The sequence below is a fragment of the Cyanistes caeruleus genome, chromosome 1 (genome assembly GCF_971803275.1).
Source record: "Cyanistes caeruleus chromosome 1, bCyaCae1.hap1.1, whole genome shotgun sequence".
Taxonomy (NCBI): domain Eukaryota; kingdom Metazoa; phylum Chordata; class Aves; order Passeriformes; family Paridae; genus Cyanistes; species Cyanistes caeruleus.
In genome coordinates this window covers 89,428,273-89,450,358 of record NC_141701.1, presented here as the reverse complement: position 1 = coordinate 89,450,358, position 22,086 = coordinate 89,428,273, and the positions used below count along the sequence as shown (strand labels likewise).

At 42.0% G+C, this 22,086-nt stretch overlaps 1 protein-coding gene across 19 annotated transcripts in view; it reads right to left on the bottom strand.

Moving 5' to 3' along the window:
• Positions 1-22,086, bottom strand: part of PHACTR1 (phosphatase and actin regulator 1) — a 295,559-nt gene that overhangs the window by 131,263 nt on the left and 142,210 nt on the right. The window contains exon 1 of one of the 19 annotated variants that reach the window (XM_086841309.1): positions 9,715-10,374. The exons of 16 other annotated variants lie outside the window; for them this stretch is intronic. In XM_086841309.1, coding sequence (XP_086697435.1) covers positions 9,715-9,967 — 253 coding nt within the window. In that variant the 5' untranslated portion in view covers positions 9,968-10,374. Of the gene's footprint in view, positions 1-9,057; positions 9,127-9,714; positions 10,375-22,086 lie in introns of those variants that run through there. 2 more of the 19 variants (XM_086902333.1, XM_086841314.1) reach the window with 2 other exon arrangements.

The window sequence follows — 22,086 nt, the reverse complement described above, 5'->3', positions numbered from 1 at the left end:
TTGGAGAAACTTGCTAATACATAGACTGTGGGTGCAATAGACCATGGTGACATTTCCAGGCCTGGCTCATTTGTCAGGATGTAGTTAATGAGTATTCTAATTATTTATCCTAAGATGCCCAATGCATTCAAGTCTGCTAATCAACACTTCCATCTGTTTATTCTTGAATGTGTATTAAAAGGATAACTAACATCAAGATAACACTAACTGTGTTGCAGCTGAATGTCTCTTAGCCTACAGCTGAAGATAAAAAATAGGTATCAAAATTTCTAACAAAACTTAGACTCTTGTTTCTTGCCATAACTTGATAGTCTCAGTATTTCCATCATTACACTACTGTGCTTCCAGAAGATTTAAAATACCAATAACCTCTGGTTTTTTTAAGTAGATAATCAACTTCTCTTAGGAGGCAAGGTGAAATAAAAATCATTCTCTGCTACCTAAATCTCCCAAGATAAATTAAACAATTGGATCCATTTTAATTTTATTCCCTGCAGTTCTATTGCACAAAGCCATTAGACTAATGGCCTGAAAGATGTCATGCAAAAGATGACAGAGGGCAGGATCCTTCTCCTAAGCAGTGATAGGGGAGCGTGTCTACTGAACTGCAGCACTAAACCTGTCATTCTAGCCCTGGGCTACACAGCTCAGGGCAGGAGGAAAGAAAGGGAAAATTTGAAGTACGCCTTACATCCTTTTCAAAATGATCCAATCAATATATACGCTGGGCTCTCCCTGCACAAGAGGCTGTACATCCTAAATTGCAACCTTTGGGATTCAGAGATTCAGTAAGTCATGGAGACTGAACGCTTATCCTGGTTAGGGGCAAAGAGACAGGTGCAGTAATAACAAACCAAGATACACAAACCAAGGGCTTGAAGCCTGCAGGTCTCTTGCCCCAGTTTATGTCCCGACTAGCACACTATAAATCATAAATATGCAGAAACCTGCCCTCCTCTCCTCTTTGGATATTTTGGACACAATTTTACTTTTGGGGAGTAGGGGACCGCAGCGGGGGGGAGCTTGGGAAAGGTTGGGGAAATGGTTGTCTTTTATTCCTGAGTCATATCTTCAGAACTTAAAAATTTCCACTGTCTATGCAGAGGAAATATGCAGAGACTGTCAGTCAGGTCTGGCCATCTCTCATTTGTGGTTTTCCTCACTTGGGATGCAGAGCTTCCTTTCAGGGAGGAACACTGCTTGTCACTGCATGCGAGGTCTTTCAACAGCATAGCTTAGTGTTGGCTGATGGGCACTGTCATTTTGGGCATGTTTCAAGCAGGGTAGCCTGAACATTACCAAGCCAGAATGCTATGTCTAGTGGTTCCAAAAAAGCTGCAGCAGGTGATTTTATGGTGGCCGATTTTATTTTTGATTTAAATTATACCATGTGCTAGTTGTTTCTCAGGGCAACAGAAATAACTCATCTTTTGAATCTAAGAGTCTCATCCAAAGGCAAAGGCTCTGCTAGATTTGCCTCATCTTCAGTAAGCTTGACCCAAAGCCAGAAAAGTCGGTGAGAGATGACAGTGACATGATCAAACATTATCTTATTCCTCTTCACCCAATCCTTTCTGAGACAAGAAGACTAAAAGCAACAGACCAGTGAAGATTCACGTCACTTCACAAGAGCAAAAAAACAGCAAGAGGACAGTTTTCCACCTCCCAGGGATGGCAAGAACATCATTATTTTCTGAGAAGCGTGAGAATCAAAGGCACAAAGGAAAAACAGGGCCTCCAAGTGCGTCCCAACCTCACTCCTTTGCAGCTTTGCTGCATTCATTTAGATAATGGCAAACATCACAGTACCCTCCAGTTTCTAAGAAAGCCACTGAAACAAAGCTGGCTTAAGCACTGGACACTCTGGTGCTGCCCTTCAGTTATACTAGTCCCCTGATGCTGAGGTTTGGCTAATGGATTTGGGATGGTGTGTGAGACCTGGCGTGTTCCATTAAAGAGACTACAAATATATCCAATTAATTAATCTTAGACATCCTGGCAGACTGTTAGCAAGATGGTACTGCAGATACTTATACAGTGCTCTTGAAATTAGATTCTGGCTAATTGTGGGCTGAGTAAGGTGTCAACAACAGGAAGTCAAATTTGGTATTGTCTGACTGCAAACAGAAAGATCTTAGAGGATACAAAGGAATAGTTATGCATTTACTACCAGTCACTGAAATAGATCAAGAAACAAAATCTTACAATACAAAAATTGATGTAGAAAGCCTACTGCCTCTGCTGAGGGAACAGAAATGAATGAAAAAGTCATAAGTACAATAGCATACTCAAAGGGTAGGTTTTGGTCATCAGTCCATATTTTGCTCAGAGCCCATAAATGAACTCTGCTGCTTTTAATGATATGATATATAAAGAAAAGGAAAAAAAAAAAGAAAAAAAAAGAGAGAGAAGAAAGAAAGTGACATCACATGGCAGAATACCGAGTCTTCTGATCTCTTCCCTACATACCCAGTAATTCTCTGATGTTTAGCTTTGACAAGCAGTGACAGCATTAATGAATAAAATTCCAATAATGGTTGTAAAGTGAAGTACTTCCATTTACCTAATTTTCTTCTAAAGAAATGCAAGTTTCAAAAACTAAGAAACCAAATGAGCAAATCACCCTCACATCTCTAAACAGGTAAGAGAACAAGAAAAGACAAAACACAGAAATGGAATCCAGCTGCCCACCTGGGCAGGGACCAAGTAATAGAATAGGACATAGAGGTGGTAGATGTAAAAAAAGGCACAGAAAGCCAAATTTATTCAGCTAGGTAGATACCAGGTGGTTTGAAGTGCTGTGGCATAACAGCATGCAACAAAAATATGCCCCTCCATGATCTATGCCACCATCCACATCTTGCCCCTATTCTACAAACTGCCTCCATACTTTACACATGGAAAATCTGTGACCTTTTATGGTTTATCAAATAGTTCTGTATTATATTTCTGATGTATCTAACCTGATACAGAAGAATCAAAACCAGGCACATTAATCAAGATGGCAACAAATACTCAGAGTATATCATTACTGTTAAATACAGGAAAACCACTGTATTGATTTCATCATACTCAATGGCATTTTAACTGCTTTTTTTAAATTCTCACAAGAAAATGATTTTTTATTGCTTGTTTAGTGTTGCCCTAATCTTTGCATTTAAGAAGATTACATATACCAAGACTTTAAACTTGGTTCTCAAATAGAAAGCAGCATGGTAAAATGCTATCAAAAGGTGACAACTTAAAGCATCAGAAAGTGGACAAAACAATAAAGGGAGGCAGAACTGAAACAGACAAGCTGTCTGCTCTCTAAAGACCCGAAGAATTGAGGTGTCCTCTTATCCAAGTCACTATGTCAGTAATGTGTAATAAAAATGAGGGGGTGCTGAGCCATTGTGACCAGTTACATCATCTTTGTTGGTTTTGTTCCTAAAACTCCTCAAATCAATGACACAGATATACAGAGTTCCCAAAAAAGGTGGTAAATACTTCCCCCATAAGGACACAGGAGTTTTCATTGAAAAACAAAGAACTTAGTCATCTGCTTGCATAAGCTAGACCCAATCTTATGTATACCTTTTCTTCTCACACTATCTAATTTATCAAAGTGAAGAACTTGCTTACTACCTATATTTTTCCTTCAGTTTCTGTTAATAATGTAAATTATATTGCAATTTTGGACAAGATATCTTCCAGGGCACTTCAAAGTAAGCCTGGAGCTCTGCTGGGTGACAGCCCATGCAAACTTGGCCGTGAATTTCCTATTGCCAGCACAGTGTCACCTGGAATGGTACATAACTGGCTTATTTTGTGGCCAGCAGCTTTTGCTACAGGCAGTTTAACAGGATATGAGTTAGTCACTACAGAGATGCATGTGAGCAGTCAATGACCTACTCTAAGCTTCGTGATATTTCTTCAGCTTTATTTTGGGACATAAATGTCCCTTCCTCTCTACCCCCATCCCTTTTCTTTCCTTCAGCTGCAGGCTAGCCAACTGAAAGAATTGACAATGTTTAGGGAAAGTCTCACATATCATGGGTCAGCCACTCACGTTTGCTGGTCTTGGCAAATGTGTAAGCCAGGGGGATGGTCTCTTATAGCCTAAATGGACCTTTTTGTTCCTCTTCCTCCCCACTCTCCTGCAGGCTGTGCCCATCCACAGCAGCACTAACAGACCCCTGCTAGTCTCTGAGCTCAAACCTACAGGTAACTGATGAGTTTTTGTTAGTCCCCAATGTGCAAGACAAAGTGACCGGAGTAGAGAACTGGGACTTTACCCCCTCTGCTCTTCAGAAAAAAAAGAGGTAAAGGAACATGTCCTGCCTGCCTTGGGATTTTGCCATCTGGAAGTTATCATGAGTAGGCATCACACCTTCCTCCTAGAAGGCACATTTATTCTCAGCCTGCAAAACACCAAGGGCTTGTATCTTCCAGAGCAGAAAGTGATGCTAGTGGAAGCAAAGTGGGCCACACAGCTCACCAGCAACCTGTTGGGACATGGAGCATCTTTGCTTGATTTAATCAACTTTCTCCAGCATAGTACCATATTCACACAAATCAAATACTACAGAGTTCAATGGACAAAAACAGACCAATTTGATTCTATGATCTGTTCTGCAAAGGAGACATATTTCACTCTGCAATGAAGGCCTGTGTCTTTTACCCCATTTGCCTCTCTCTTTATGGTAACTATCCCTCGGGGACTAAAGACACACATTGCATAATTGTATCAGCTGTTTAAACCTCAAACATGTTTTTCAGCTTCCCATGCCTCACAACAGGACCAGGTACACTGTTTCTTTACCTACTTTTCCGTTCTATGTAGTCTAATTTTTTCACTCCACAATATTTTACAATTTTTGAGAGGTATCACTGTAAAAGATTGCAATGCCTCATAGCAACATACTGTGCTCACTCTGCAGATGGTAATGGAAGAGCAGTTACCATCTGAAATAATGTGAGAATTGGTGAAGTAAAACTTATTTCTGTACACAGCTCTTGCAGGACTTACAGTTTGTCTAGAAGATAACTATTTAATTTAGTAATTACTTTTGTGGGAAGCAATAAAATCACCTCAGAGACAATCTCTTAAATGATGCTAAAGTAAATGTTCTCAAAGTTCCCAGCTAAAAGAAAAAAGTCTTCAGTTCCAGGCGAGAATCATACATGCATATACACACACACACACACACACAAGCACAAGCCCCCATACACAACCCTTCCCTTTTCTATTTGGAAAAGATATTTATCTGGAAGCTCTAGAAGATGGGCAGCAGCAGAAAAACAAGTGTTGGAATTCCCACAGCAACAGTATCTCAATCCACATTGATTTTCATGCATACGTAAGATCTTAGAATAATTTCTGCTTAAATAGCAAAACCATGAAGTATAGGAGCACATAATAAATAGACTGAATATCAGCTCTGAGTGAAACCTTTCAGGTATGTTCATTCTTAATATTATTTGTACTTCCACTACACTTGAACCTAAAGGCCCTAAAAACCTTGCCCGAGCCCCACAGTCCTTGGCACTAGGAATGCAAATGTCAAGAGACAGTCCTTTCCTTCTCCTGTCCACTGAAGGACTCATAATCTATTTACAGACCAGCAGGCAAGTGGAAGGAAACCCCACTATCTCAGTTTTACAGACAAAGAGCTTGGGTACAGAGTGATACATGATGGACATGCCTGAAGTTGTTCAGAGATACTCTGCAGAGAACCCTTGAGCTGAGAACCCTCATTTGTCAGTGATAAAAAACCACTTTACTATGTGAATTCCTTCTCTTCCAATACACTCTTAAGTTAACTGCTTTGCACTTAAGTTTTCTTGTCAGATCCTCTACATAAAAATCAAAAGTATCCCACTTTGGTTGTTCCACTCACTCTTTCTGTTAGGTCATCTCTGGATGTCTTTGAAGTCTCTATAGTTCTTTCTAGCCACAGTGAGGTAGAGGTGTGTCTGAAGCATGTTCCAGAGCCAGGCTCAGAATTCAGAAGGACACTGAGATTTTCAGTCAGTTTTCAGTATAAAATAAATAAAAAAACCAGCCAAGCCTCTTCCTTTACTTGTTTCTCTGATCACTGCTGTTCATCAGTCATGTCATCTGCTATGACCCAGCACTATCGCATCCCTCACAGAGACCACCAAAATCAACACTCTGAGAAATGCTCTGTACATCCCAGGAGATGCTTAGCATTGCAGTGCATCTTGATCTCTTACAATTCTAGCTCCTTCTGCTCTACTGGGTTATCAGTCACTTCTCCACATTTACATTCAGAAAGCATTTTCATTCCTCTTCATGATTGTAGAACAACTTGTGTTGTCTCCTCAATTCTTGTATGCTTTTTCTTGGGACTTTTGCAACTCTTCACCATTCCGCTTCTCCCAACACCTCTCTTGCAGCCTCAGCCTTCAGAGCTCAGCCCTGATTGCTCCTGTCTTCCTGGAGGTGACTCATTTCTCTCTTCACTTGACCTCTCCCTCTCGGTTCAGTCCACCATGTCTAATTGCCTCTCTGGCATCCTGTCCTGAATATCTCATTCTTCACTCACGTACAGTTTCACCACTTTATTTGCAACACAGTTTCTGTTATTCTGTCACCCAGCCTTTCAGTATTGGTGCTTTCATAGACCTCTCTCATTGTTTTCTATTTTGCTACTAAATTAGCATTAAATATATTCATTCTTTTCAGCCCAATGGTTCAAGCATCACCCATGTCCATCTTATTACTATAGCTTCCTGCTTCTCTTTGAGCTCCTCACTTCTTATTTTTTACCTCATCAAATGCTGCATCCACACCAACTCCTTTTACCCCTACTTCAGTAAGCCCATCTGCATCGCCAAATTCCTTCACCAACTTCTCTCCAGATTACATTACCTTCTTTCCAAGATATCATATGACTCAGTACCTGCTTTCATCTCTTCCTTCAGTTTCATGTCTACCTCTTTCAATATTCTCATAGTCATGACTTTAGCTGGTGGTCTTTGAAGGATTTCCCTCATTTTCAGAATAAATTTTTCCTTCTCCTAGAGTAGTAGAACAATGAAAATGTAGAGTGAGACAATGACTAGAATCCAGGACTCATAACTGGATTTGGAGGATATTTCAGTATTAAATCAGGGTATCCAACTGAGCTGCTTATGCCATAGGGACTGAATCCTAGTCTTTGTACTTGGTTCCAACAAATGCAATAGTTGCTCAGGTCACAGGAGCCACATAGGACATTTGGATGTGCTAGAGCAGCCACAGGTCTGCAAGACCTATAAACTATACATAATTTGAATAGGAGGGTGGGGGTGCTCACATTGCAGAGTGCTGTGCATTTTCCTTATAAAAAGTAGCAAGTGGTCCCCTTTCTGAGTGCTCTTTAGGCTGTGCAACTGTGAGGATGCACGGACATCTTAAGATCCTGACAGATTTCTCTGTATCTGAGCTGGTCACAGATTTTTACCTGACCTGTCTGATATGATCATCACATAATTTCAGTTCATGATATTATCCTTTCCCTCCAAACACCAAAAGGTCTAGAATTGGTATTCACCAGAAAAAAAAACCCTGGTATTTTTTACTGCTGAAAAATGTGTCAGAGTCAAATCAGTGAGTGTCCCCAGGCAGCATAGCTGGGACTACAGTTTCTTTACTTTCTGAAAAAAACCTCTAGCTGTGCATGCTGGTGTGAAAGAAAAAAATTAAGGTTTTACTGGTATTGGTTACTTTTAAAACTGTGATCTTAAAAGTCATCTGCATGAGGCAGAATGAAATCCTATCCCACAGAAAGAAGGGGCAAAACCAGACCGATGACATGCTCTGGAAGCCTGCTGGCTGGGAGCCTCTCTGCTCTATTCTTTGCCTCTTTAGGGTTACTAAATTATCTCTTGCCAAGAGACATACCCTGCCCTCAGAGTATCTAATGGTTTGAAGCTAAATAACCAAACACAGAAAAGGAAGCAAACCCCTAAAATACAAACCTCTTAGTGTGCGAAGAGGTATAAGTAACTGGAGTTATACATTCATATGCATCCACGTGTACACGTGTGCTTTATAAGGATGGAAAGCATATTCTTTTCTTACTGTGCTAAGATTTCAAGTACAAGGTTCCAAAAAATCCCCAGCAAAAGATGTGGATGCAATTGAGTTTTAGGTCAATTCAATAAATCTAGGTAAGCATATTTTTATAAAAGGCTTCATTTGTTTTTAAGGATAAATAAACTACACTAATAGTGTACAGTAACTACTACTGCTGGACATAGCCTTTCCTTTAATATCTGTGGGGCTCTCTGTCAGTAGCAGCACATAACAGGAAAGGAAACACTCAACAATTTACATAGCATTCATCAGATTCTTCCCTCAGCTGTAGTGGCATAAGCAGAAAGAGTGCTTAACCCACTGTGGGTTTCCAGGCTTCTCAGACTATCTTCTCCCTTTTCACCAAAAGCAATTCTGTTCAGCTTTAGCTTCTTTTTAATCAAAGAACTATAATCACACTAGCAGGATACTAATTCTAAAGAGACATTAGCAAAACCATGGTTACTTTGTTAAACTGCAGACCTGTGGTTGACAAAGAATCATGAGATCCCAAATAATATTTTGTTCTTTTCCACAGAGCAAATGAAAGCAGAGTTGGTTAATTAAAATATTATTATTAATAATAGCAATAACACTAACCTTAATGACAAAAGCTGAAAAATGAAGTGCCAACAACTACTAAAAACCTCAGCTCAAAAAATGATAACAATTTCACAATCACATTTACAATCAAAAAAAGTCTTTTCCTGACCTTCAGAAAATGAGATCTGTGTACCACATCAATTAATAGGGATCTAAGTCAAGTGCCTTCAGTCCTAAGTAGCATGCAAATCCACACAGCAAAGCAAAGTAATAAAACATTGAACAAGAATGTGGGGTAACATCTGTGAGGCTATTTTTTGCCTGAATGCTTGTATGCTACTCCTAGTTCTCAGCTTCTCCTAATTGCTGACTTCGGCAAAATCCAAAGAATTTGTCATTGTTGCCTTCAAATATTTGCATTCCTAGAAACATAAAAAGCAGATACTTACCTGTAGCAACACCTGTGATTGATTACACCGTCACTCTCTGAATACCCTCTAGAGGTTTTCCTCAGTCCCAAAAGGAGAGGGGGAAGGGATGAGAACAGTTGTCTGAAGAGCACTATATTAATTCCAATAAAAATACAATTTCCCCCATGCATTTGACAGCACGATGAAAATCACACTAGTGGTATTCCTGATAAACCAGACCTTCCAGATACTCAGCTGAGTCAAGCAAACTATTGCAGCACGACAAGGAAAAAGTTGATGTATCAGGGCAAAAAAACCCTGATCTAAAATTCATAGGAATGGGAACAAAACACAATCAATACAAACAGCAATTTCTATAGCAACTGGGGAGAAAAGGGAAGGGGGGGGGGGGTTGGAAAAAGAGAAGAGTTAACTGTTAGCACTGCCTTAACTGTTAGCACAAAGCTTCTGTGGCAAATGAAGGGACCTGTCCCTCTTGGCATCTCCCTGATCGACAGGCTGAATCAATGCCCAGCGCATTCCTCCCGCGCCTCCTTTCCTCTTTCCCTGGGATCTGTGGAGGAGCAAGCCGAGCATCCCAGGCTCCGACGGGAGCGCACACATGTCCGCGCACCCCCCAAGCAAGCACACGCGCTCCATGCCTCGCTCCTACACCCACAGGATCGCAGCACTCACCGTCACGGGCTTCCTCCCCGCGACTGCAGTTGCTGCAAATGTGTTTGATCTCCTTGCCTATGTGATACTGAATCACAAACGAGACATTGTTGTTAGTGGTGCCGGTGGGCTCCTTCAGTGGCTTCATCCTCACTAGGTAGAAAGCTTTCTTTTTAGGTTTCTCTCCACTCATGTCTGAAACCGAGCCCTGCCTGCAGCCGGCAGAAGGAAAAGCCAGCATCCCAGGCTGCCGGGCGTGCGTGCAATCCGCCATCCGCTCCCGCTCGCCTCGGTGTTTAGCCGCCACACACAACAGGGATGAAGGGGAGGGCTGGGGGAGAGGGGGAGGCGGGAGGCAGAGCAGGCAGAAGCGCTGCCTGAGCCTTGCTGCCTGCCCTCCGCGACCCCGCTCCTTAACCCATCCCCCGGGCTGGGCTGGAGGATGCTCGGCGTGTCCCCGCTCCGAGCCTGTCCCTTAGCCGCGGGAGCCGGACACAATCGGCGGCACGGCGGAGCCTGGCACACCTTTGGCTACCTTGCCGCCTGCGAGCACCCAGGAGGCAGAGCCTCCCTTCGCTCCCCGTTCCCGCTGCATCCCCTTCTCGCACGCCCTTCCCCGTCCCCCAGGCCCCCGAGCGGGATGGTGGGCACGGCCCGGCTCTGCCAGCGCCGCCGTCCTCCGGCCTGGAGAACACGGCAACAGGGGCGGCAGGCGGCCCATCCCACAGAATTAATGATGTACACACAAAAAACTGTCCGGCAGCGGGCTGCAAACCCTCCTCCCTGGCTCTCCATCTTCGGCTGCGGCTCAAGGGGCCACAGGGGCACTCCGCTTCAGCTGCCCCAGCGAAACCAAACCCCAGCCGCTTTTCATTCTTGATTTTTTCTCCCCCCTTGGCTTCTTATAAAAGCCAGATAAGATGCTTGGTCCGGCTTGCTCAGGGCTTAAGAGGGCAGCCATGGACAATGGCTGGCACCGCCCGGTGACTTCGGCACAAGAGCCCCTGCAGGGGCACTGCTCCTCCGCGGCAAAGGCTGACCCACACTTTGTGACTGCTTATCTGGGCGATGAACTCTTCTTTGTCTCCCTTGCCTCCTGCCCATAGTTGCACCTGCTCCGGAGAACAGCCTAATCATTCCAGGCTGCCCCCATTTCCAAAACTCCCCCTGCCTGAAAGGGATTATAATCCCCGGCCAGACACGCTGTCAATCCCCTACTGTCCAGCTGCCCCCAAAATGCTGTGTGTTTTCACGGCATGGTAAACAAGCCAAGCTGCCCAACCTGCCGAGGCAGCAGCTTAGGACAGTGCCTGTGACATAAAGAATGAGAGGAGTCGGGGTAAAGATGCTTGCTTCTTGCAGGTTCTGGGGAGGAAAGCCTGAAGAAGAGATTATAACCTCAGCTGTTCTGGCTGCTATTACAGGGAATGTGAATGCTGGTTCTTTAAATCTTCAGCAAGCTATCAGTTTGGCAGGCACTAAGCAGAGAGAGTGCAACTGGGGCAGATGAAACACGACAAAGAATAACACCACTCTCCTTATTTTTAGCCAAAGCCCTCACTCACTGTTAGAAGAAATCCACTCATTCTGCGATTCTTTACCATCTCCATATATTGTTGCCCCATGTTTTACTGCAACATGAGGACAAACCAGCCTTGATTCTCTTCAGCTACACATGAAACATCAGTGAAACTTTTGCTTAAAGAAGACTGAGCAGAAATTTAAGGATTCAGTGCCATGGTTTTTCTCAAGTTCATGCATGCACACACACACACAGCACACAGAAGATGCATACAATGAAACTGCTGACCTACTTGTTCTGTGTCATTCTGATGCAGGTCTGACTTCTCACCTGGCACTCCTGGGAGTTGAAACCAAATGCAAAGCTTTACTTTCCTCAGCAGAGTTCACAAATCAGCCTAGGTGCTATCAGATCTCACAGAAATACAGACTGAAGCAGGCTTTCAGCAGAATTATGCTGGTCACCAAAGCCACACAAACATCCTACACACTAGGCTATGTATGTGGTTTATGGTGAATAGAGTCTGTCACTTCAGGTGATGCATTGCCCCAAAGGACTTGATTTTGCATGTGTTGCTCATCTAAAATTCTACCTGTTTCATATAAGTGGTAGGAGAACAGGGAATGCAATTATTCAGGAATAAGCAGGTGACTTCTCCAAATGTGTGTAGTGTGTAGTTCTGAGTCAATGCACTGAAAAGCCATCCCTTTGAAGGCCTGATTCTGAGATGCTGTTTGCTATGTTACGCATTTGGAAAAGAAAGGCTGAGAAGAGTTTGATTCCCCCAGCAGTCAGACAGCAGTTCAGACACTCGCAGTGGAATTCCCTCTAACTTATTCATTGCCTTTGAGAACACCTTCAGTTTGGTTGTGATTCAGAAAATAATTAGGTGAGCTGAAGACATGATCATAATTCACCTTCTGAACTTGCTTAGAGTTCACAGCTGTCACTGGTACTCAGTACTGCTGCATTATGGAAATGGGTCAGGAGAGGAAAGCACATTCAAATGTCAGCTTCCCTGAATCTGGGAAATATGAGTGTTAATGAAATGCAGGGTGAACTCAAAACTGGAATATCCTATCTGCTGTCTCAGGGCAGTTTTGGGGGTGTTGTGCCTCACCTGTCTTAAGAAAGAAAACAAGAGTCAGTTCAGAAAAGCTGAGGACCAGCAGAGGTCTTGTAATGCAATGTAATGCAAATGGTCTTGTAGTTCAGGAATTGGGTAAGACTTAGAACATGAACATGAAAAACTGGGTCAAGTCATCAGTCTTTTGCAACCTCTCTCTGTGACCTCAGAAAAATTATTTACAACCTCTTGATATCTCAGCTCCTTGCCTAAAGAACAGTGATGTTGATGTTTCTGTTTTTCAGACAAATTTTATGAAATCATAATCCAAGGTTCTCTGAAGGCACTTGTATATCACAGAGAGAATACAAACAAGACTTTTCAAATACAGAGACTTACTGTTTATAGCAAAATGAGGCAGGGGGAAACACAAAAAACATGTTGCATCAGGCTTAGCCCAAACAGTTCACTCACTCCAGGCTTAAATTTTTTGTTTCACTTGACTTTATTTCAACAGTATTTATCCCTCCTCTTGCAACTCATTTGGCTCTAAAGCCATAAAATTCAACTTGGATCTGAAAATAGACTTCATATCCAAACACTGCATTTTTACTGACTCTGGTATTATCTCCCCAATCCAAACAACTTTTAGAGAGGAACAAAAGCAACTTCTTTCTCAGGCAGAGACTAAAAGATTATCACCTGCATTCTAGTCCAGCCTCACATGTACTCCATTCTGTGAAACAACCAGCAAATACTACCAGAGTGGACTGAGTCTTACAAGCAGATCCCAGCACACTGCAGAAGCCCAGCTGTGCTGACATGTTTGTGGACAATTGGGAATTAAATAACTGGTGAATAAGAACCCCAAATTATCATGGAGAAAGCCCAGCACATTTTTCTTCCAGGTGCTATGTATTTTGAATGCAAACAAACCCTGAAGCCATCTGCTAGTATGTCTCCTGTAACATGCTCTTTGCTATAACATGCAAATTGCTTTCATTCCTAAGAGCTGCCTTACAGAGAATCTGAATTTGCCACAGCTCATAAAACAAAAATATGTTTAATTATGATCTGTTTAATTACGGTGAAAGCTGCCACTGCTAATCATTTCCAGGACAAATAATGTAAAATGAATGTACTATAGTAGTCCTGCAGAAAAGGACTTGCTTTGCCTTTTTAAAGACAGGTGAAAAAATAAGGTCAAATAACTCTTTCACTGCCTCAGTACACAGCTACAAACCTTGGCATAAATTGATTGCACAGTGGACAACAAAATGTCAGATAATTCATTATTTGACAGTGATTCAACAAACTTGCATCCTATTCCCAGCCCACATTTGCTTCTTCTATAAGCTTGGGAAACCTTCAGTTCTTTCACCCCTGCAGCCTTTGCCATTAAAGAGAGTTCCAGTTCCATTGTCCATAAACATGAAATGGAAGCAGCATCCCCTTTAAACAGATAACTAGTGAGATATTGTTTCCTACCTGCATCAAAACCTCTAAGGCTTGATACTGTCATACCATTTTTTTCCCCCTTTAACCATGTCTTCCCATGTCAGAGATCACTTGGCTAAAAGTGGTTTTTTTTGGACACTGTGCCCTCAAAGAGAAGGCAAGTTTTCAGCTGTATTCTCCACTCCACAGAAAAGAAGTTCTCTCTCACTTCTTTCTCTAAGCTGTGGTACTGTGAAAAGTGGCAGTCAGGACACCCCTGAAGTGTGCCTCAGCTGAACAACATGGAGGTTTCTGTGTGGGCTGGACAGGCTCTCTCTTCCAGCACAAATAGGTGAGCAAGAGAAATTGTGTGGAAGCCTCTGATCCTTGTTTCTTCAATATAAATGTTTTCTTGGAGAGCTGTAGTGTTTCCCTGAGGAAGCTATGGCACTGTCCATACGAAAATGCTAGACAAATGCAAGTCTAACAAGGCAGCATCACTTCTACTCAGCAGTTCAGTCTTTCTAACCAAAACACCATGATTCATGTTTTGCAGTCTATTTAGGCGGTGATGTTTTTACAGGAATGCTCCGGTACTTGGCAGGTTTTTATAAATATTTTGCTTTCCTTCCTATTTCCTCTGCACATGGTACTAAACATCCCAGTGAGAATAAAAAAGAGATAAAAGATAAATAAATTAATTACCAGCTGCTCTGGTGATTAATGCATACATCAGTGTTGTGCTACACATAGTGATACAAACTTACTCAGCTTGGAGTAAAGAGGGAAATACGTACAATTTGATCACTGACTACAACACAGGAATCAGCCCCTAGCACAGTACTTCCTTTGGTAACAACTTCAATTTACTATAAAAAAAATGCCCTCAAAACCACCTCAGGACAGCTGACATTTGTCAAAGGAGTTTGTTGCCAGGTGGAGAATCTTTCTAGTTGTGATGCACAACTCAAACTTGGCTACCCAAATATTTTCTGTTTGCCAGGCAGTTACTGCAGCTGGAAGACTCTGGTCCGTGGCAGGGGCTCCAGGGTGCTAGGCTGACAGTATTTCTGCTTACTATGTGGCATGTCAGCAGAAATGGGAGGGCAAGGAGGAGAGAGAATCAACCTGAGACACCAGCAGGCCAAAATAGAATATGACCTTTTTAGTTTTGCAGTTATAAACACATTCTTAAGCAACAATCCCAGCTACTCCTGGCAGTCTTCAGCCCAAGAGAGCCAGGTGATGAGTGCTGCACAAACAAAAGAAAACTGAAGGAAGAAGAAGGCAAGGAAATGCTCCTTCCTGGCTTTCCTACATTCAGCAATACTGCTGAAGTATCACACATCTCATTCTTGCTCTACCTGCAGGGCTCTCCACATCCTGTGCACGTGCTTTGCCATGATGGAGTCCTCTCCTTATTTAGGAGAAGCCCTGCTTTATTTCAGTGTGATGCCATATGGTGTGATGAAAGTGAACAGAAAAGGTTACACACAAAAAACACATAAGCTTAGGAACACCTGTTTGCTGCAAAAGTGAAGAACTACTGATGGCAAAGGCCTTCTAAGGATAAAAAGGAAGATGTCATCCTACCTAGCAGGACAGATGGAAAGTTGCTGAGCTGCCATTTGAATGCCCAAACATCTCTGTGCAATTAAGGCCCAACGACCTGATGAAGGGTAAACATCAGCAATGAACCAACGTGGGGTCTGGAGTTCTAAAGCAGCTGAGCAAGCAACCACTAACATTAGATGATGCTGAAAGGAAGACAATCTTCATACTGAAATTATAGTTGAAGCTCTTGCCATAGCAGAGCTTACTGCAAATCCTAGCATCAGGGCCATTGGTCACTACAGTCCTAACAAGGTCATTACCTCCCATCTTAGAAAATCCACTCTCAGTTTTTGTATGTAATTTTGCTGTGGCATGCCCTGCAATTTTATGATTGGTTTGGAGCACATTGCATATCCTGCATAACTTTCAGAGGAATGGAAACTTTTTTTGCCTTGACACAGGATAGAGCAGAGGCATGAATCACAACCTGGTAGCAACCCTGCATGATCTAAACTGAGAGTTTGATATAGCTGCCATCTTGAAGTTAACAAAATGTGGTTCCAAAAACCTCACTGCAATTATGAGATTGAAACCAAGGAGGAATCTGAATTAAGTCCTGCATGGCCAATTTAATCATTCCATTTAGGAAGGATTGTATTTAGCATTGGTGTAAGCATATAGACTGCAGCCTGACACTGATAATTGCTTTGTCCCATGTGTTTGGAACTGTGGGAATAGACTCTACTAGTAAGATTCACTAAAAAATATGGGCCTGACCCAGTGCTTATTCAAGTTAATTGTAATTTTTCCATGACATTAGCTGCACATCTTAACATATACCAAAGCTCTACAGCACTGGTGACTGGAAGACTGACATCAGTACAGCAGCTTCCTTGCTAGTTACTCCCTGCTTGACACCGAGAGAATAAAGTATGATATACCCTGGATTTTCACAGACCACACCACCCCAAAATACCTTTTTCTTTCTGTGCTTAAATAGAGAAACAGCTCTCCACCTTCTGCTTTCCTTCCATCAAACCCAGAGCTGTCTTATATATACATGCAGAAAAATATTTTTAAAAACCTCACAAAACTAAACCCACAGTCATGTATCAGGCTGCATCTAGAATTCCTCACAAGGCTCTGTTCCCCCACAGACTGCTAAAAAAAGCGCAGAGAGGGGAGAAGTCAATGTGCCTGCATGTACCTGTGTGTCTAGCAAGCCCCTGGGGGAAAAATCTGAATATGACTTATTCTTGTCACAAATGCTCCTAGACAGCAAAAAGGGAGGAGGAAGGTCCAGAGGAGAAGTCCAGGCCTCTAGAGCAAATAAAGTCAAGGACTGGTCATCTCTGCCTGACAAACAGGCAGAACTGCTCCCACATCATGGATTAGTTTTATACTGCTTCCTATGGATATAGAAAACCTGGCACTTACGGTTTTGTTGACTCCAAGTAAAACTGTATGTTTGAAAAGCAAAGCAAAGAAGGCAATAGGAGGGTTCCAGAGATGAGCATTACAGTTGTTTCATATGAAGAACCTTAATTTGGACAAAATTAAGTGTTTCACTTAAAATAACAAGGGAAATACAGTAGAAGCCCTGGATTTACAATATGCAATAGAGAAACTTGGCAATAGAGAACCTTAGCAAGGTTCTACTGTGATAAACTTATGACTTGGAACAGCCTTTTCTGGACACTCTTAAATGCAAAGAGGACACAGTAAAGCAGGTCACAGTCATCATCTTTCAAGATGCCACTATGGTTTTCTCCATGTTTTCTCAAGAATTACACATATCTCAAGATAAGAACAAAAGAAACAATGCTGAGAAAAAAAAATAAATCTACTTTTCATTGCTAGTGCCTGGAAATCCTGGGTGATCAACTTCAGACACCTGAGAAAACATCAGTCTTTCTAGAACTGCCACTTGGGATACCCTGAATCTCTATCCCTTTGAGAGTGTGTGGGACAGACATGAGAAGTCTAGGACAACCTAGACTGTCACAACCCCTCAAGGACTGAGCCATACACAGTGCTCTGTCTGCCCTGGCTCCAGAAAGGTCTGAGTCATCTGGCTTTAAGGAAAATTTAAGAAAATAGGTCAAACTGAACTTCCCATCACAGTGAATTGCAGTGAAGTCAATCAGCTTGCATAAGCATTGCTCTCAGCACAAACTGCCCTCGTATTTCTGTCTCCATAACTAATCAAATTAATTCCTGATCATATCAAATAGTATGGCTTCCCCAAGAATGCACAGACTAACACTCTCTGCTGATAATCCTTATAAAAGCTGCTTCTCAGGTCAAAATTATGGAGAAGCATCACACTGCAGGAATCTTTGTTGAAGTAATACGTCCAAAGTAGGTAGGAGCGTGGCCTGAAATTGCTAGACGGACCAAAAGATTTATTTCCAAGCAATTAAATGGATAGTTATTATCTCAGAAACTCTCTATTGGCTACTGAGATCACCAGCCTACAGCAGAAAAAGTTACAATCAGCACATAATAGGGATGACTGGATTTTTTGCCTTTATAAATGACTCATATTAGGTCTGTTGCTTGCAGTTCAGAACAGTTTACTTGAAGGTCAGGGATATGACTGTGCATGAAGCACATTCATTTAGGGAACACTTTCATACAGAAAAGGAAACAGCAAATGAAGAAGAATACGTTTGACAGACTTAGCCCCATAGAGCTCATTTGCAGTAACACAGTTAGACACTCTTACCCAAACTTTCCAGGTCAATGGCCTGGGACTTGCCATGTCTCCTGTGTGCCACTGGAGCAGCCACACAAAACTAACAGGTTTTCATTTCAGTTTCTCAGCTCACTATGGTTCCTGTGATTTCCAGTACCAGTGTTTAAAGCAAACTTTAAACTTTTGCGACTGAGAAAGTCACAAAATGCAAATGCTTTGAAGAATGGAGGAATGGGGAAAGCCACACAGTAAAGTCAAACTCTGACCAAACTCAGACAGAGGATGAGAGGCTGAGCTGGGAGAACAAGTTATAGTCTCATGAGGTCTAACAGAGGTACAAATGAACAGGCAAACAGACAGAATCAACCGGGAACATGAGATGAGGGGAAGTAACATTCAGCCAGAAGAGAAAGAAGGTAAAGGGAAGGAGAAGGAAAAAAGAGAAGATCAGGAAACATGTGAACACCTCCCTTAACTTCCAGGGTGACTTTGAAACAGACCCTCCCAACCTTCAGAGGCTTCCCCCCCACTGAAAAGCACTTTGCAATAACACATGACCAGTGTAGGAACCAAGAGTACTGAGGCAGCTGCAAAGGCTGATTAAGGTACAAATGATGGCAAAGCTGTAGGGGGAAGCTTTCATAAGCATCTGCCTCCACTGAGCGCGACAGCAGCACACACACTGTCAATCACCTCCCTTTAATAAGTGCTCACATTTTTCTCAAATTAGAAATTAAGACAACACAAATCTCTAGGAATAGCATACAGTTTCTATACATATCACCCAGTGAGCTAGCAGCACTGAAGTGAAGCTTCTGACAGTATCATGAGCATCTTCTTCAGTCTTTCCTCCTTCAACATAAACATGGGGTCCTCTGAACAGTACAGAAACCTGTATGAGGAACATTTTATTTTCTCAAAAAAGTAGCAGAAATAAAGGGTTCTGACTCTCCTCTTTTTAGCCCCTGTTTACTATGGGTCAGTCATTTTTCATCATGACCTATCCCTTAGTTGCTGCTTTTACTTTCACTGTGGACTGGTGTGAAGCACAAGCATGGAGGGAGAAGTTTGGCTTTGCATCAGTCCCACGTCATCATTCTCCTATGTCCCCAGAGTTTAACACAGACAGACTTTATAACACCAACAGACAATACATGCACCATCAACAGGTCTTGCTGACAAAAAGCCATATTAAGCATTGTTTACCTCTTTAAAACCTTGAATAGGAGTCAACACAAAGAAGCTGCAGTGTGCTAAAGGATCTGAAGAAATAGCTGTATAATCAGTTTTTGCTGAAATCCTGGAACATATTTTAATGTGAATCTTGCCAAGCTCTTTAATGTCTGCCCTTCGGTTAAAGCCTCAATATCCAGGCTAGATTTTAGTAATTTCTTAGGAGCTTTTATAAAAGCAGGAAATATTAACAGCTAAAATTTAATTCAGCTTTTTCAGTGATGCATTGCCATAATATATAACAACATACCTGTAGTACTCTTCACAATCTTAGCCATTACATGAGCAAATTATTCACAAGAAATAAAAACTTACTCCTAATATATGCTAATTTTTGGAGGTTTTATTGATTCAGCTTCTTCACCTGTATGTTCCATGATGTTTATCTGTCAAAACCTAAGTCTCCAGGGAACATAGGTAGCACAAAGGGCAGGATTTAGCTTTCCCAGAGGTTTAAACCAGAAAAGAATGTGACTGAAGGCTGAACTAGGACTGCAGTACAATACACATTTCATTCACAGTGGAATGAATGCAGCAAACTAGTGGCAAAACCCACTGCAGATCTTTTTTATTACTTTGTATTACAAAAATTCCAAGGGGCCCCAGCAGAGCTTAGGATTGCAGTATACAATGTTCTCTGACATTTTAACAGACTTTTTGTCCTAATGATCTTCAGCTTTCCTCTAGAGCAGTCATCCTCTGGGCTTAAAGCATCCCATCTTCAAGACTTTGTTGGTTCAAGATGTAGTGAAAGCTCTAGGTGCATCATGAGGCCAATAGCAGATGGAAGTTTTCAATCACTTTATGGGTTATTGCTGGAAATACATCACCAAGATGTATACTAAGAGGTCAAACACATCTATGTTCCTTGCATCACCATGATCAACTAAGAACTTAGTTTTCATAGGCAGTACTTGGAGCGCATGCTGAGAAAAGATTCTTAAGAGAACACAGGTTGCATTCTTGGGATGCTTGCAATGAAGCACACATTTCTGCAAAAAAATTTATTTTTCCCTCCCCACAACAGTTTAAGGTTTAAAGGTGAGACTAATAATTACTTACAGCCAAGTATAAGACCAAGTTGCCCAGGAAGGTTGTCTATCTCTCTTGGTTTTCAAGGCTGGAAGGGCTAAGTCCCTGAGCACTCTGATCTAACTAGACCTGCTTTGAGCTCTGGATGTCCCATCCAACCAAAGTTATTCTATGATTCCTAAACATTCAGTCAATAGTATCTTCCTCTGACTTGTATACATTTGAGGTAACAACCAAAGGCAGTTTCAGGGGTATATGAGTGTACTGCAGAGAAGCCGTTTGGCCTTCTTTCTCAGGGAACCTGCAGGTTTCCTTCTTGAGAGATCTCATGTACTATAAGCTGCAAATAAGCTTTTCATACCAAGGCAGTATTTTTGCTCTTTTTTCCCCCCTGGTCATTCTTTGCCATATTTCTATCTGTTTCAAGAAATCCAGAATTATGTGTATTTTGTAATTATGCCTTGTAATCTTTCTGTTAAAGTTTCTTCCATCATTTCCTAGGCACCTCCATCTGAAGGGATGCCGCCTCCACAAGCTGATTGCCAGAGAACAGCTATCCTGGGAAATGCAATGTGTTAAATGACAAAGGACTGCTCTGCCTGCCTGAGGCATCACCCTTTTGATGTCTGCACAGAAACATCCAGAGGGGGAAATGCAAAGGCTACCAGCCCTGACAATACAGGGTACTGGCTGCAGCTGCACATGGGAGAGAAACAGGAATTCTGTGAGGCTAATCTGGCCTGCAAGTGGGAATGCAGGGACTGTTAATGGAGAATAAGTGTTTGCTTGGCTCTTTCTCTTGTTCTTCTGACCAAAGCAGGACTTAAAAGGGAGACAAGGTGAGAAAACAAAGAATATGGGTTCTAGAGAATGAAGCAGCTTATTATAAAGCTATTATGAATAGTTGGCTTGATGCTTAGCTAGGGGATAATGAAGTTAGCAATTAGAGATGATGAATGGTTGAAGGGGCTTTATAATGATATGGAAAGATTTTCATCTTTATATCAGACAGGTTGAATTCAGGTCAAGTTAGTACCAACTGAACATTAATGCCATCTGATTTATTTCATCAGGTTTTGTGGAATGAGCTTGGTCCCTTGTAAGCTGTTTGGGACAAAGGCTTATTCATAAGTAATTATCTGCAATAAGCACCTCCACTTGCATGAGGCAGGGCTTTAAACGAGGTACTGTTCAAACAGCCTGGCTTTGAAAAGGTTACAATTCAAGTAGATAAAACTGTAGAAGTATTACTTAAATATGACAAAGAGAAAGATGGCATTGTTTGTCCAATGCTTTACAGAAACGATGTGCTGGAGCTTTATTTGAATCTATGTTCAATTATGAGCCAGTTCTTCCTGCCTGGGCATTTAGAAATTGCATGGAGCCTGTTGGGCAAAACTACAGTCTATATAAAGAAGCAAAGAACATAAGGTGCCCTTTACTAGCCACCATGTTCATCAGCATCTTTCAAGAGTCTGCTTCTGCTCTCACAAATCTCCCCAGTGAGAAAGAGAAGGCGTGTTAGTTAGTACCAAGGAATGGCGTCAGCTTCTGGCTTGCTAGCAGGGGCTATAAACAACATTATCTTTACACAACGGACAACTCCTCTTCTACTGGGTCATTGCCAGAGCAGCACTGGAGTTTGCAGGTCACAGCTTGTAGCTCAGATCCTCTCCTGAAATTTTTGGCAATTCAGAATTATGAATCCTCTATTTTTTACATTTGGGAATCATAAATAAATACAGGCGATGAGATTAGAGGTATTGGCAAATGGAGACTTAGTCAAGGAACAAAAAGAGGTAGGGAAACTGGAGGAAAGAATCTAGGAAATTTAGTTGATCCTGGAAGGAG